The sequence below is a fragment of the Rhinatrema bivittatum genome, chromosome 4 (genome assembly GCF_901001135.1).
Source record: "Rhinatrema bivittatum chromosome 4, aRhiBiv1.1, whole genome shotgun sequence".
Classification (NCBI taxonomy): Eukaryota; Metazoa; Chordata; class Amphibia; order Gymnophiona; family Rhinatrematidae; genus Rhinatrema; species Rhinatrema bivittatum.
In genome coordinates, this window is record NC_042618.1 from 194500315 (window position 1) to 194515284 (window position 14970).

Here is a 14970-nt window from a genome sequence, read left to right on the forward strand (position 1 = left end):
TTTAGTTAGGATTATTTTTCCCTTGTGTATACTTTGTACTTGTCCACATTAAATTTAATTTGCCATTCAGATGCCCAGTCTCATAAGGTCCTTCAGTTGTTCCCCACCCCACAAGCCACTTGTGTTTGAATAATTTTGTGTAATTTGCAAATTTCATCACCTCACTATTCCCTTTTCCAGGTCATTTCTGAATATGTTAAACAATACTAGTCTCAGTACAGATCCTGAAGCACTCCATTATTTAATTTTCTCCACTGGCAAAACTGACCATCTAATCTATGAGATTGCGCAGCAGTGACTGTGAAAGATGGGCAGGAATAAATGTGGCAGCATTTTTAAGGATGTTGGAGAGAATGGCTGCAGCTGCCAGAAGAAATGAAGCAAAAGAAACAGTCCAGAAGGACTGCAGCAGCTTAGGCCACGTGTCTTGTTTCTGCAACAGCTGCTGAAGCATCCTAGGAAACTGGGGACCCTGACAGTGCATGAGGGAAACCATTGAACAATATATTCAGCCAGAACTGCCATCAGTGCTAAAAAAAAAAAACCTGCCAACTTTTTATGTTGTATAATAATGGAAAATCACATTCAACAGAGTCATTTAAACCCAATTATCTTAATGAGACCATCATATATTTTCAAGGCTTAAAGCGTATTACTTAGAGGTAGGTAATGGCACTAAACCTTTGCACCAAGACTACTTACATGTAATATAGCCCATCATTTATAACCATAAGTCTTCTAAAAAAGTCATTTTTTTAGAAAAGATTTTTTGTGGCATTTAAAAATTTGGAAAGTGAAGCCTGTTAAATATCCTTATTTTGCCAAACCCAAGCCAGACATGGCTTGCGTTTCGATAATCCTCCTTCATCAGGGGCAGTTTTGTTGGGGCCAAAACTCAGGATAATTTTAAACTTCAGATACTTCTGGCATAGCTTCCCACAGCTATAATTTACTACCACAGAACATGAAGGTTATATTGCTAACTCTTTATGTCACGCATAGAGAGGTTTCACTGAATTTTATAGCAGGTATTCTGCTGAGAGTAAACCAGAGAGTCTATATTGTCTTTCTCCTCAAGAATAGGCATGTTACAAGCCTGTAAGAAGTGAAAGAACATTCAAAATGTCTTATGAACAGAAAGAAAAGAGATAAAAATGGGAAAATACTCACGTTTTTAAAGAATAACTTTCAACCTACATTTGTTATTAGAACAAGAAAACTGAGATTATGGTGTAAACGGTTTGAATAACAATTTTAATCAATGTTTCAGCACTACTGTCAGAAACATAAATCACATCAGCTAGAGAGACATAAATGAATCCTTTACAGATATAAGGACAATTTTGGTAGAGCTACAAAGTCCACCTACAGTGAAAATTGCTGCAGATACAAAGTGAAAATGAATTCTAAGTGCATTATTTTTTTTCTCCTGACCTAAACATACCGCAGGGAACCTTCCCCTTATTCAGCTAAAAATACACACATTGTGGAATGTCATGCTAAGGTTAATGGTAGGCAATTTTCAGACAGCCCTTTTACCTGGATAAATTGGTACTTGTCCAGGTACATGGTTTTTGAAAATTATCCTCCCCATCTATAAAGGGAGGATAATAAAGACTATGGTAAAACTGAAATGCAAATTAATTTCTACTTAGGCTCTACACTGATCCTTATATCCAACCTCAATACCAGTCTCATCCATACCGCCTCCTCAGCTCCCACTCTCAATGCCATTCACTTCCACCTTGACACTGAGCTCAACCCCAACACACTGACCACATCTGCTCCCACTCTCAACCCTAGACACTCAGCTCCCATATTCAAATCATGTCATGTCCACTCTTCACATTCACCCTATACCCTCAGCTTCCAAACTCTCCATCTTTCACCCCAACTCTCATTCCAACTAACCATTGCTTCTGCCCTTGACCCTCTATTTTTACATCAAACACCCAATGCTTTCATCCATGAGGCTCAGATGTCACACTTTTTTAATTTATTTAACTTATGCCTTTTTACTGGTAGCTCAAGGCAAGTTACATTCAAGTACAGAGGTATTTTCCTGTCCCCAGAGGGCTTACAATCTAAGGCCTTCATTTATTAAGCATTTTTCCCATAAACATAGGAGAAAAGCCTTAGTAAATCAGACCCTAAATGAGGGCAATGGAAGGTGAAGTGACTGACCCAAGGTCACAAGGAGTGTTCTCAGTCTGCTGCTATAGTCATTATGCTACACCTTCACTCCAAAGCTCACAACTAAAAGTGACACTCAGCACCTATCCCTTACCTGCTCATCACCCCTCACTTCTACTCCCGATTCTCAGCTTCCAGTTTAATCTCCTATCATATCTACTCCTAACCCTCACTTCAAAACTCAGCATCCTTCACATGTACAGATGCTTTGCTTCTTTAAAACTTGTCAGCTGTGTTTATACCAAACTTGGTACCCCACACAGCTATTCTAAGCAGTGACATTCCTGATGGCCTCAGGAAGATTTTCCATGAGCACTTTAGGCTATCTTTCAATGGCATGACTTGCAGGAAAAAACACCAAAACCAGTCCAGAATGAAGACAGAAAAGGTAATAAAACATCAGTACTACTAAAACATACGAAAGTGATAAAAGCAGAGACTCACCATCCTCAATGACCACCTTGATTAGGCGAACTGAACCATTCCGGGCTTTGGCAAAGAAATCCTTTAGCTCCGAAGTAGCTAGAAGAACCAAAAACATACTGTTTAAAAAAAAAAAAAAAGAAAAGAGGAAAAGATTCTCAAAATAATTCCAGTTGTCAGTAAACAAAAAGAGAAAAATAAAATAACTTTAATGAAAAGTAGAACTCAATTTTAAAACAGAGGTAAAGCTGTTTTCTATATCACAGTGTTCCACAGAGTGCCAACCTTAGAGGTCCTGCTCCTCTGAGCGGTGGTCAGTGTTAAATACCGGCTCTGTGAAGGGCATGTGATCCACAGAATCCGATACTGCAACTGGGGGAACATAATCTCCCAAATTTAGCTGATGGCTTGGCAATGGAGGAAGGCAGGGCTCAAGTGACAGCTTCTGCAATTTACAGAGTGTCCTACAGGAGGGAACAGGAGGGGGAGGAGGAAGATTGACCCTCTGTTGTGTTCTGAGACTAGTTTTGCTTCTCTTCTGTCTTAGAAACTGCAATCTTGAACATATAAATCCAGCAATCAACAGACACTAGGTTATAGCAGTTTGAATTTTGATTTTCTCAAATTATAAACCCAAGAGCAAGTAGCAAACTGAAGGAGGTTTATTGCAAGTAAAAACTGAGGAATGCAAGAAAAACATAGCAAATATATTTTCAAAGGAGAAATTAGTACTTACCTGAATTTCCTTTTCTTTAATGAAGACAGATTAATCCACAATCAGTGGGTTATGCACCTCTACCATCAGATGGAGCAAAACTGACATCACAGTATATATACTCCTGCACAAACTTCAGCCTGCCAGTATTCTCTGCAAAAGCTAACTGTGGACAACTAAACAATACACGAACATAACTATTAACAGACAACCATTCAGGCACTCAGAAAAACACTGAGCGCAGACAAGAAGTGTAATATCACTAATTTATTTATTTATTTATTAAAGGCTTTTATATACCGACTTTCTTGATACAAATCAAATCAACTCTGTTTACATCGAACTAAGCAGTAACTATAACCAACCATACAACAAGAGACAATTTAAAAGGAGCATAAAGTTACATTATAACAAGGATGCCTTAACTGGGAGTAGGAAAAAAAAGAGAGGGAGAACAAAGATAAAGTACTATATACAATAGAGCAGAGCTTTCCAAACTGTGTGTCGGGACACGTTTGTGTCGCCTGCAGTGTGCACGTGTGTCGCGCAAGCCCGGTCAACTCTGATGCGAGTTTGGGCTTCTTTTTTTCTAGAGATTCACTTTTTTTTTTTCAGTTTATGGGTTGCTTATTATTGGGTGATTTTTGCTGTCAATCGCGTTTTTTTGGGGGGCTTGGTGGGTGGAACGAGCCCAGCTATCCTGTCATTGGCTGCTACTGCCGATGAGGCCTGGCCATGAAGAGTACTGACTGCAAGCAGCAGTGTCTGGTGATCATGGAAGGGAGTGAAGCACTTAACTGGCAACAATCAAAAAGACGAGGTACATGAGTGTGGGGGCCAGACATGTGCTGGGGGGAGAGAGATGAGTGAGTGGGGGGCAAACGTGCTGGGGGGAGGAGAGAGATGAGTGTGTGGGGGACAGACAATTTGTTTTATTATTGTTTCTCATAAATTATAACAATAACATGAATCTTGGAATATATATTTTTAATATAAATTTAAGGTTTTCATGAGATAGGTTGTGTCATGAAACATTTTATTTATGTATATATTTAAGGAAACATACATAAATTGTCGAAATATGTTTCGTTCGTTTAACCTTTAACCTCCGGTTTTGCTTGTAGACTGAATTACCGTGTCGTGAAATTATGTTTGTCTAAAAAGTGTGTCACCAACATGAAAAGTTTGGAAAGCTCTGCAATAGAGTATGGGAGGGTAGCAAGGAGCCAACCTCATGATAACTTATGAGTGTAATTTAGCGTTTGTTTATTTACATAAGTGATGGGACAATTCTAGGTCAGTCTGTTGGGCTAGTGGCGGGGAAGGCTCGGCAGAACAGCCATGTCTTTAGTTTCTTTTTAAAGTAGGTAGACAAGTTTCCTGCCTGAGGTCCGGAGGCACTAATCTAGGGACTGTATCTGATACTTACCAGTAATCCCCAGAAACGCAGCCACACAGGAAGACACCACCACCACCATCCGGCAGGAAAAGGGCAGGAAGGTGGCTTAACCTTTTTCATTAAAGAAAAGGAAATTATCAGGTAAGTAGTAATTGCTCCTCTCTTAGCATTCAGACCAGTGGGATGTACCAAAGCTACTCCCAAACAGGACGGGAGGCTGCCCAAGGTCCGATCAACAGCACAGGTGTGAAGGCTGCGTCCTTCCGGGCCTGTTCAGACAGTAGTGCCTGGAAAAAGTGTATAAGGAGGCGCACGTCACAGCTCGGCAAATCTCGATGGGACACAACAATCTAATCTCTGCCAATGACACTGCCTGAGTCCTAGTAGAAGGAGGCCCTAACCTGACTAGGCAACAGCTGCTCAGCATCTACATAAGTGGCCGTGATAACCTCCTTAATCCAGTGGGCTATCATAGCCTGTGATGCTGGCTCACCCTGGAGTATAAACAGCCACAGTCTGACTTCCTGACAGATTTAGAAACCTCCAAATACCTCATGATATGCCACTTGACATCCAGGGTCCATAAAAGGAGATATTCATCTACATCTCTCCCCCTGTCCAGTAACGACAAGGAAACTGATTGATTCAAGTGAAAATCCGAGACCACCTTTGGCAAAAAAAGAGAGAACTGTTTGCAGCTGTACTGCCCTTGAACTCAGTTGTAGAAACGGTTCCTGGCAAGACAAAGCCTGCAGTTCGGAAACTCTACGTACAGAACAAATTTCCACAAAAAACACAGACTTCAAAGTAAGTAACCTCAAGGAGAGGCTACACGGTGGTCGAAAGTGGGACTGGTCAGAAAATCCAGAACCAGATTAAGACTCCACAAGGGCATAGACAACTGCAAGGGAGGACCAAGATGCTTCATCTCTTTTAAGAACCAAGCCACATCCGGATGGGCTGACAAGGGTTCACCATTCACCTGACCTCGGAAACAGGAAAGAGCCACCACCTGTACACCTTCAAGGAATTAAGGGCCAAACCCTTAATCAACCCATCCTGCAAAAAATCCAAAATGACTGGTATCTTAACCAAATGAGGTTGAACCCCTTGTTTCTCACACCAAGCCTCACTCACCAAACCTGGACATAGGCTAAGGAAGTGAAGAACTTTCACGCTCGAAGCAAGGTGGAAATCACAGCAGTGGAGTATCCATGCTTCAGCAACAGAGCCCTCTCAAGGGCCATACTGTAAGACAAAACAGAGTAGGATCTTCGTGAGGAATATGACCCTGACACAGCAGATCCTTGTGGACCAGTAATCTGAGAGGAGAGTCCCCCAGGAGCCTCCGCAGATCTGCATACCACGGCCTCCTGAGCCAATTTTGTGCTACCAGAAGCGCCATCCCCATGTGTCTCTCAATCCTCCAAATCATTCTGCCCAACATGTGCACAGGGGCAAGGCATATAGAAGCTTGCCTTCCGGCCATTTCTGCATGAGGGCATCGATGCCCAAAGACTTCAGATCTTTCCTGTGACTGAAGAAGCGAGGAACTTTTGCATTGTGTGATGTCTCCAGCAAGTCTAGAAACGGGAGTCCCCAGCTGCCCACTATGAGCTGGAACGCTTTGTTTGACAATTTCCATTTTCATGGATCCAGACTGTCTGCTGAGAAAGTCGGCACTTACATTGTCTTTTCTTGCAATGTGCGAGGCTGAGATCTCCTGAAGGCGTACTTCTGCCCATTCCATGAGTTGGGCAATTTCCTGCAACACTTGCTGACTCTTGGTTCCTCCCTGGCGATTGATGTAAGCCACCGTCGTTGCACTGACATTATTTGGACCACTCAACCCTGCAAGTGGTTGACTAATCACAAGCATGCCAACCGAACAGCATGGGCTTCCAGACAATTGATGCTCCAGAGAGACTCTTCTGTACTCCAGCACCCTTGTGCTGTCAACTCCTAACAGTCAGCCCCCCAACCCTGGAGGCTCGCATCCGTTGTATTAGCTAGTCCAGTGTTCATATGGGGAACGCCCTTCCTTAGATGATCCGCTTGCACCGACCACCGCAGTTGGATGCTGATCTCCACCAGTAAGTGAAGACGTATCAATTAGCACTGACACTGTAGACTCCAACATGCAAGCAGATTGCACTGAAGAGGACACATGTGCACCCTTCCCCATGGAACCACCTCTAGGGTGGCTTCCATCAACCCAAGCACCTGTTGGTATCACCATTCCATTGGGTGCCATCAGTTTCTGAATGCGGCTCTCCGGTAGGAACACCCTGCCTTGCTTCGTGACACAACGAACACAGAGATACTCCAGTGTCTGAGATAGGAGTAGATTGCTCTTGGACAAGTTCACCACCCAACCTAGATCCTGTAGCAAGGAGATCATCTTGCACGAGACCTGTCGAAGTTCATACTCTTGGCTCAAATTTGCCAATTGTCTAAGTACGGGTGGATCAGAATGCCATCCTCTCTCAACACTGCAACTATCACCACCAGGATCTTGAGAATGTTCTGGGGGCGGTGGTCAAACCAAAGGCTAGTGCTCAAAACTGATAATATCACCCCAAAACAGCAAAAACACAGAAACTGTTGATGCTCCAGCCATATGGAAATATGCAGGTATGCCTCTGACAAATACAGAGACGCAAGAAACTCCCCCAACTGTACTGCCATTATCACAGAGCGTAAGGTTTCCATGCGGAAACGAGTCACTCATAAATGATGGTAGACTCCCTTGAGATCCAGGATGGAGCAAAAGGAACTCTCCTTCTTGGGTACAATGAAATAAATGGAATATTGGCCTGTATTCTTTTGTGAGATGGGCACTGGGATCATGGCTCGCAGTCTGAGAAGCCTTGACAATTTACACTCCACTGCCTCTCTCTTCTGCGGAGAGCTGCAGGGAGACCCCATGAAAATGTCCCGAGGAACACTGAGAAACTCCAAAGCATAGCAGTCTCTTATCTCCAGAGCCCACCAATCTGACACGACCTTGACCCACCTCCGATAAAGAGAGAGGCGACCCCCTATCTTCTGTTCCTGGAGGTGGGTCGGCACACTTTCACTGAAGGAGGCAGGGGGGCACAGCCGCTTGAGCCTGCACCCCACCTGGGCTGAAAGGACTGAGACCTACCCAAAGGTCAAGCCCTCTGAGAAGCTACTCCTCTGTAGGGTCGAAAGCGTTTGAAACCCCTAACCAACCGCTTGCGTTGATCGAGCACGGCACCGGCTTTTTATCCTCTGGTAACTGAGGAACCTGGGATTCACCCCATTTATTGGCCATTTTTTCCAACTCACTCCCAAACAAGAGTGATCCTTTAAAGGGAAATTTTGCAAGATTGGACTTTGAAATTGATTTGGCCGACCAATTCCTCAGCCATAGCTGAAGCCTGGCCGCTATCACTGAAGCCACCCTTCTGGCAGAAATGCGGACCAGGTCGCAGCCTGCATCTGCCAAAAAGGTGGCTGCTGGTTCCATCACTGCTCTGGAATTCAAACCAGATTCATCAACTTCTTGAGAGAGAAGCACGCAAGTGCGAGCCATCAGGGAGCAGCAAGAGGATATCTCCAAATTCATTGTCACTGCCTCAAAGGCCTGCTTAAGGATAGCCTCAATTCTCCTATCCTGTGCATCCTTCAGTGCTGCTACCTCGTCTATAGGGATAGTCGTCTGCTTGGTGATGGCACTCACCAGCGCATCCACTTTTGGAAAACACAACTGCTCTCTCACTGCCAGATCCAGGACTCACAGAGCTTCCAGGGCTCGTCCCCTTTTAAAATTAGCTTCCAGGACACCCCATTCAAGATCAATCAATTTTTGAATAGCATCCATAGTGGGGAAGAAACATGATGCTTTATGCAAAGAAATTAAAATGGGATTTTTCTTTGGCTCAAACATGGAATCAGCACCCGGCACCCTCAGCATCTTCAATGTCTAGGAGATCAGAGCTGGCAATTCATCTCTATGAAAGAAACCCAACATTTTTCTATATGGCTCCAACCCCGGGGGAATTTCCCCATCCTGCATGGAGTAAGGATCACCTTCATCATCTGTGCCAATTGGGTCCCTATCAGCGTGACCCGCAACAGGTCTATACATTCTCAGACGCTTACCCGTGGCACTAGGTGTGCAGGAATCAGCAGCCTGTGATCCTGAACTTTTAGGTTTCGCTGTGGTCGCTGTCTGTGCCTGAAGAAAGGCCTGCAGCCCTTGAAAAAATTCCACCCAAGAAAAGGCAGAAGGATCCATACCAAATCCAGGGGGCATCGGTCCTGCACCCACTGAGTTGCCTTTCCCTGTTGACAAATCAGTTAAGAGAGCCCCAAAACCAGGCAAAACCTCTGGCAGTTCCCCCTCCAGTCCCATTCCCGCATCAAGCTGGGAAGGGCCAGGCTCAGCAAAATCAGTTGAAGACAACTGTTCCTGAGCCTCCAAACAGCACTGACACAAGTTATAGTGGACACAAGGCTGTGATGCCAAAATATGGCAAGCAGCACAAAGGATAAGGCTTAGGCTTCTTTGCTACCGGTGCCATGGATAAACACCCACTAGCAGCATCTTCCCAAAAGTGTCTCACAATTGTGCACCCAGCTGTGCGCCCACATAAGCGAGCCTGGATAGGGCGCCCAAAAACAAGCTCTGTCCAATAAGTGCACACTATGGACGCCCAAAATATAGGTGCTCAATATGCGATCCAGGTAGGTGCCCACCTAAGCGCACACCCAGACGCGCAAGCGAACCGACAAACAGTTTCGCGGCAGACTTGTGCCTAGAAAAGAGCACGAAAGCTACCAAGGTCTACCACACAGCGTCTAAGCAAAGCTTGAAAGCAGGGCCTAGCCAAAACTGTTGCTCAATCCGCCAAGCTGCCACACCTCCCCAAGCTAACCCGGAGACATGAACGAACGACAGATCAGCGTGCCAAGTTCAGAGACCATAAGGGGAATGAAATTCCTAAAATTATCTCCCCCCCCCCTCTTTTTTTTTTTTTTTTTTTTTTTACTATTTATCAGAGCTCAGCCCGTTCCACAGAATATAGAGTCTGTCTCCGTCTGCGGAAGCAGAGAGCAAAGGCCTTCACCACAGCATTCGGCTTCCTGCACCCCCTAGCCTCTCAGCCGTTTCTCTCTCTACCGCTAAATCCATGCTGGAAAACCAGCTACTGGACCGAGGCACTCTACTGAGGGAGGGATCTGCAGATATCACCTCAGGAAAACTCGACTGAGGAAGGGACCATAAGGTATTGCCCACAGGAGAGCGGGGCAAATTAATTTCCTCCTCCTTTTTTCCTTCTAATTTTTTTTAAGCAATCCCCAGTAGAGAGATGCATGTCCACCATCTGCTGGAGATGAAGAATACTGGCAGGCTGATGTCAGTGCAGGGGTATATATACATAGAGGTGCATAACCCACTGGCTGTGGATTAACCTGGCTGAATGCTAAGAAACTACTGATTATAAAATATGTTAGTGTATCTAAAGTGAATGCTCCGAAAGTTGGAAAAAAGTCTGGTGCAAGAGGGTAAAAACAGAGAAAGATTGTGAAACTTCCACACTTAGGGGTCGATTTTAATTCCTACGCGTGCGGGGTACATTTGTGCATGCTACCCGGCGCGCACAAATGTACACCCGATTTTATAACATGCGCGCGCTGCCGCACACGTTATAAAATCCGGGGTCGGCGCGCGCAAGGGGGGTGCACACATGCATCTTGCGCGCGCCGAGCCCAAGGTAAGCCCCGATGGCTTTCCCCGTTCCCTCCGAGGCCACTCCGATTGCGGAGCGGCCTCGGAGAGAACTTTTTTTGGATTCCCCCCCCCCCCACCTTTCCCTCCCTTCCCCTATCTAACCCACCCCCCGGCCCTACCTAAATCCCCGCCCCCCCCCTACCTTGTTCGATGGAGTTACGCCTGCCTCTGGCGCACGCCTCTTGCGCACGCCGGCTGGCCAGGTCCTGACACAGGCCGCTATGTTGGGGCACTCGGCCACGCCCCCAGACCGCAGACATGCCCCCGGACTGTCCATTTTAGCAAGCTCCAGGACATACGCGTGCCGCTGAGCCTATGCAAAATAGGCTCGGCGGGCGCAGGGGCAGATTTCCTCAGGTTACATGTGTAGCCTTTGAAAATCTACCCCTTACTGTGTAATCTGCAGTGCCACAGCCTAATTTTCCAAATGGAGTTCACAAGATTTGATTTCAGATAATTTTATTGGTATGAAAATTTTAAGTGTTGCCATAGTAATATGCAGAATACTTAAAATAAACGGGTAAGAAAAGAAGGGGACAAAATGGTAATAAGCAATATTCTGACTTTGAACCAGGGACTCTACTGTTGAACTAAAGGAACAGCTCCACTAACTTAGCTAGTAGGAGATTCCCATTCACTTCAACCCAACTGCTCATATCCATTTCCTTATTTATTCCTTGGGGAATTCTGCACCACTATTCAGTACAAAATTGACACAGAATTCCTGTCCCTGCAGAATTTTAAATTTATGCACAAAATTTGGTTAGTGCTGCAATCCAGCACAAAAGGTACAGCATTGGCCTGCACAGAGATAGAGGAAGAATGCAGTGACACAACTTGTGCAGGCTGAAACAAGACAGGAACTGCAGTATAGCTTGCAAGAGGCTACGGACAGGCAGAAGGAGCAACAGCAGATTCAGAGATCAGAGAGAGCTGGAGGAGAAGGATGGCAAGATGGAGGCAGAATTGAGGTGGTAGAGTAGAGAGTGGTAAGATCAATGTGAGGAGAGGAGAGAAAGAGAAGGGGCGTGGCCAAGTCCATGTGAAGGGGAGAGAGGATGTCAAGCTGTGGAGAGAGCGCAAGAATCTGCAGCGTATATGACAGCTGGTTTGGTGGAATAAATAAATTAATATATAGAGTCAAGCTTGGGGGGAGAAAAGAGGGAATAATTGGGATTGATGTGAGAAGAGGGAGTGGCAAGGTTGAGCTGAGGGTAGATTGGCAGGGTAAAAAATCCCCCAGGAATACATATTACTACACCCTTTCACATACTAATAGCTTACTTGATAATCATCATTGAACCACCCTGTCCAGGCTTGGAATCAGGATGTCATTTCTGACACCATATTATGGGGGTCCAAAACTTGCTGTGCAAAGTCTATTTTGCAATTGGGCATCACAAGATTTGAACCTGCAATCTTCTGGCTTCAAACCAATGACTACCACTGACTAAAAGGAGCAGCTCTATTTACTTGTGCTAGGAAAAGAACCCCATCTACTTCAACCTGATTACTCCTATCCATCCTCTTATTACCACAGTCTGTCACAGACACTCAGCTAAGACCAAAATCTCACATTGGAACTCCAAATTTAGAAAGTAGCAAAGTCTTCCTTTATGTACCTGCTTCAGAGCCACCAACTACATAATTTCCTTGATAAAACAAAATCTCGATGATGTAATCCATGTGTAGGGACCTTCATTTCTAGTTTTTATTTTAATTTTCCTTGGAGTTTATCAGTGTTTATTACGAGAAGAACAAAAACAGGAGAAAATCAGTGGAAAAATGCAACTCATTTTTCTGGGTAAATATCGGAGTTTATTTTGGTGGACAGAAGCCAGTACAATAAAACAATATTAAGCAGATTTTCCCCACTCACCCACTCAGTAGCATCCCCATCTCTCTCCCATCCCATATCATGTCCCTTTCTCTCCCCATACCCTTAATGAAAATCTCCCTTTTCCCTGCCGCCCCCCCCATTGTAACAGCATTCCTCCTTATTAGTGGTGGCTCCAGGTTTCTCTCCTCTCTCCTTCAGCAGCATGCTTACTTCCTGTGCTCTGCAGAACTGTACTTCTGATTTTGTGTGGGCCAGGGTGCCTGGCAGGAAGGACTTCTGGTGGGTATAGGCCCCCTTCAAATGCTGCATTGATGGTATCAAGCAGCTCAACCTATTATAGGCCTTTCCATACATTTTAATTACTACTGCTGCTCACTGGCCACATTTTCAGTCCTCTTTGAAATTTAAAAAACAATATCATTCTTCTCTTAACCCCACAGGAAGCTCATTTCACAACTTCAGAATTACTGTGGTAAAAGATCTTTTTTGCAACTGGAGGTGCTTCAAAGTAATGTGAGATGACATTGTATAAGGAATTGCAGCTGGTGATTAGCACATGGATAGGGTCCTTTGTTTTCATTTTAAACGGATTTTCACCCATAAATTCCTGGATTTTTCCAATAGTGATAATGGGTTTAAACTGATTTTTCACCTTCATTTCAGACTGACTAAAGAACAGTTCCAAAGCTGCAGATGCAGCAAATAAAGTATATTGAAGGGGCTAAGCTAGGTTGTTAGGAGAGGTACTCAGCAGATACACACACTCTCAACATTTTAATTATTTTAAGTAGATTTTTGCTATTGTTTTAGTTTTATTTTAGCTGACGAATATTATGATACTGATTGCATAGCGCTTGGAGTGATTCTTAAATCAGTCAGAGTGTTTCATAAATGTCTTTTAAATAAACAAATAAACTGTGGAAAATATAAATGAACAAAGAATAGTAAAATGTGTTTTATAATTCTGGAAATAAGTTGTGCCACAGAAAATGTTAAGCGAGTTTTTTAAACTTTTAAAAACAGCTGCCCACACACTGGATTGCCATCATGACCAAACTAATGGATGACTTGACATTTCAAACACTGGCTGAACCAGCTGATCACTACTCAACCTGTTATTTTGTTCTGCATAAAAAGTATAGCTTAAAAAATGTAATCTATTTCAATTCTGTATAGCATGAGCAAAAGCAATCCAGAAGCATAATGCAGAAAGACCAGTTACAAAAATTAGAGAACTAACAGAATCAAAGCTCATAAAGAGGGTAGTGTAACACTCTGTTTCACTACAGCACTTCTTAACTGAAACCTGAACTAGCTGATTAAGTTTTCATTTACTTCCAGAGGTAACCTGTACTCCCCATTGCATGTTAGAGCAGGGAGAAAAATAATAGCACCATTTTAGATTATGTTGTAATGCTAACGTTACTTCCACCCTGCACTAATCAGTAGAGTTCAAGATAATACTGGAAATAAATAAACTGCGATCCACCCCTGCTTCCAGGATTTAGCCAAGGAATGCTGGTAATGCAACAATCATATCTTAGCTGCATGTATTCCTCATGAATGCAGGTAGGGTACTTGTTATGATTCTCAGCACACTGCGTGCACACCCATTAACCATGATTTGTTAACATGGCAGAAGATTAGATAGCAAAACAAAAAGGAAAAAAGAAAAGGGCAAGGGCAATTAGAACTACATTTGTTGAGAAACATTAAGTCAGAGTGAGGCCCCACAAGGGAGCTGTCATCACTAATGCCCAGGTTGACAATTTGGGTTAAAAACCTTCATATTTAAAGACAAATTAGAAAACTCAGTTATATTATTGATTCCTTATATAAACATTGCACATGCTTTTAAACCACCCCCACAATTAATAAAATCCATATATACCACGTACATACCAACCACATGTCACTAAAAGATAAAAATACCACAACCATAAGATTATATAAAGCCAACAATCCTGAAAATATCTTCTTACACACACCCAAACGCCCCGTTTTCACCTAATTAAAGGATTCATCAAGGGAACATTAATTAAAGCAACCAAATTTTCTTTAACACACAACCTTCGCTTCATAACCCCAACCATGTGGTTTTATATAGCCAACGATGGATTAAATCCACTTATCCATCTCAGTTTCTCTTTTCACAACGGAATCAGCCCAGCATTATTCACAATGGCCGCATCTGGCTCAACTTGCTTCTGTTGCAATAGCTCTGTTCCATCCAAACATCAAATAATGTTCAAAAACATAAGGTTCTGGTCTTTAACTAATCCAACTGAACTTCTAAATCGAACCGTATTTTACTGATTTGTTCATTAGTGGTAGCTATAATGAGTATCATCAAGTCAAAGGGAGTTAAAACCATTTAAATGGCAGATTAAATTTAAAGTACAAAGTGATGCATATGAGGAAAAGTTACTGCCCAGGAAAAAGACTTGAGCATCATAGTGGTCAATACTTTGAAATCCTTGGTTCAGTGGGTGGCGGCGATCAAAAAAGCAAACAATGTAAGGAATTATTAGGAAAAGAATGGAAAATATTACAATGAATGTCATACTGCCTCTGTATCGCTCCATGGTGAGACCACACTTGAGTACTGTGTGCAGTTCTGGTTGCCACATCTCAAAATA

At 43.5% G+C, this 14970-nt stretch overlaps 1 protein-coding gene across 2 annotated transcripts in view; it reads right to left on the reverse strand.

Annotated features, from left to right (window-relative positions):
• Positions 1-14970, reverse strand: part of TWF2 (twinfilin actin binding protein 2) — a 242955-nt gene that overhangs the window by 202684 nt on the left and 25301 nt on the right. For both annotated transcript variants that reach the window (XM_029599479.1, XM_029599480.1), the window contains exon 2: positions 2638-2715. In XM_029599479.1, the coding sequence (XP_029455339.1) occupies positions 2638-2715 (78 nt within the window). The remainder of the gene's footprint in view (positions 1-2637; positions 2716-14970) is intronic.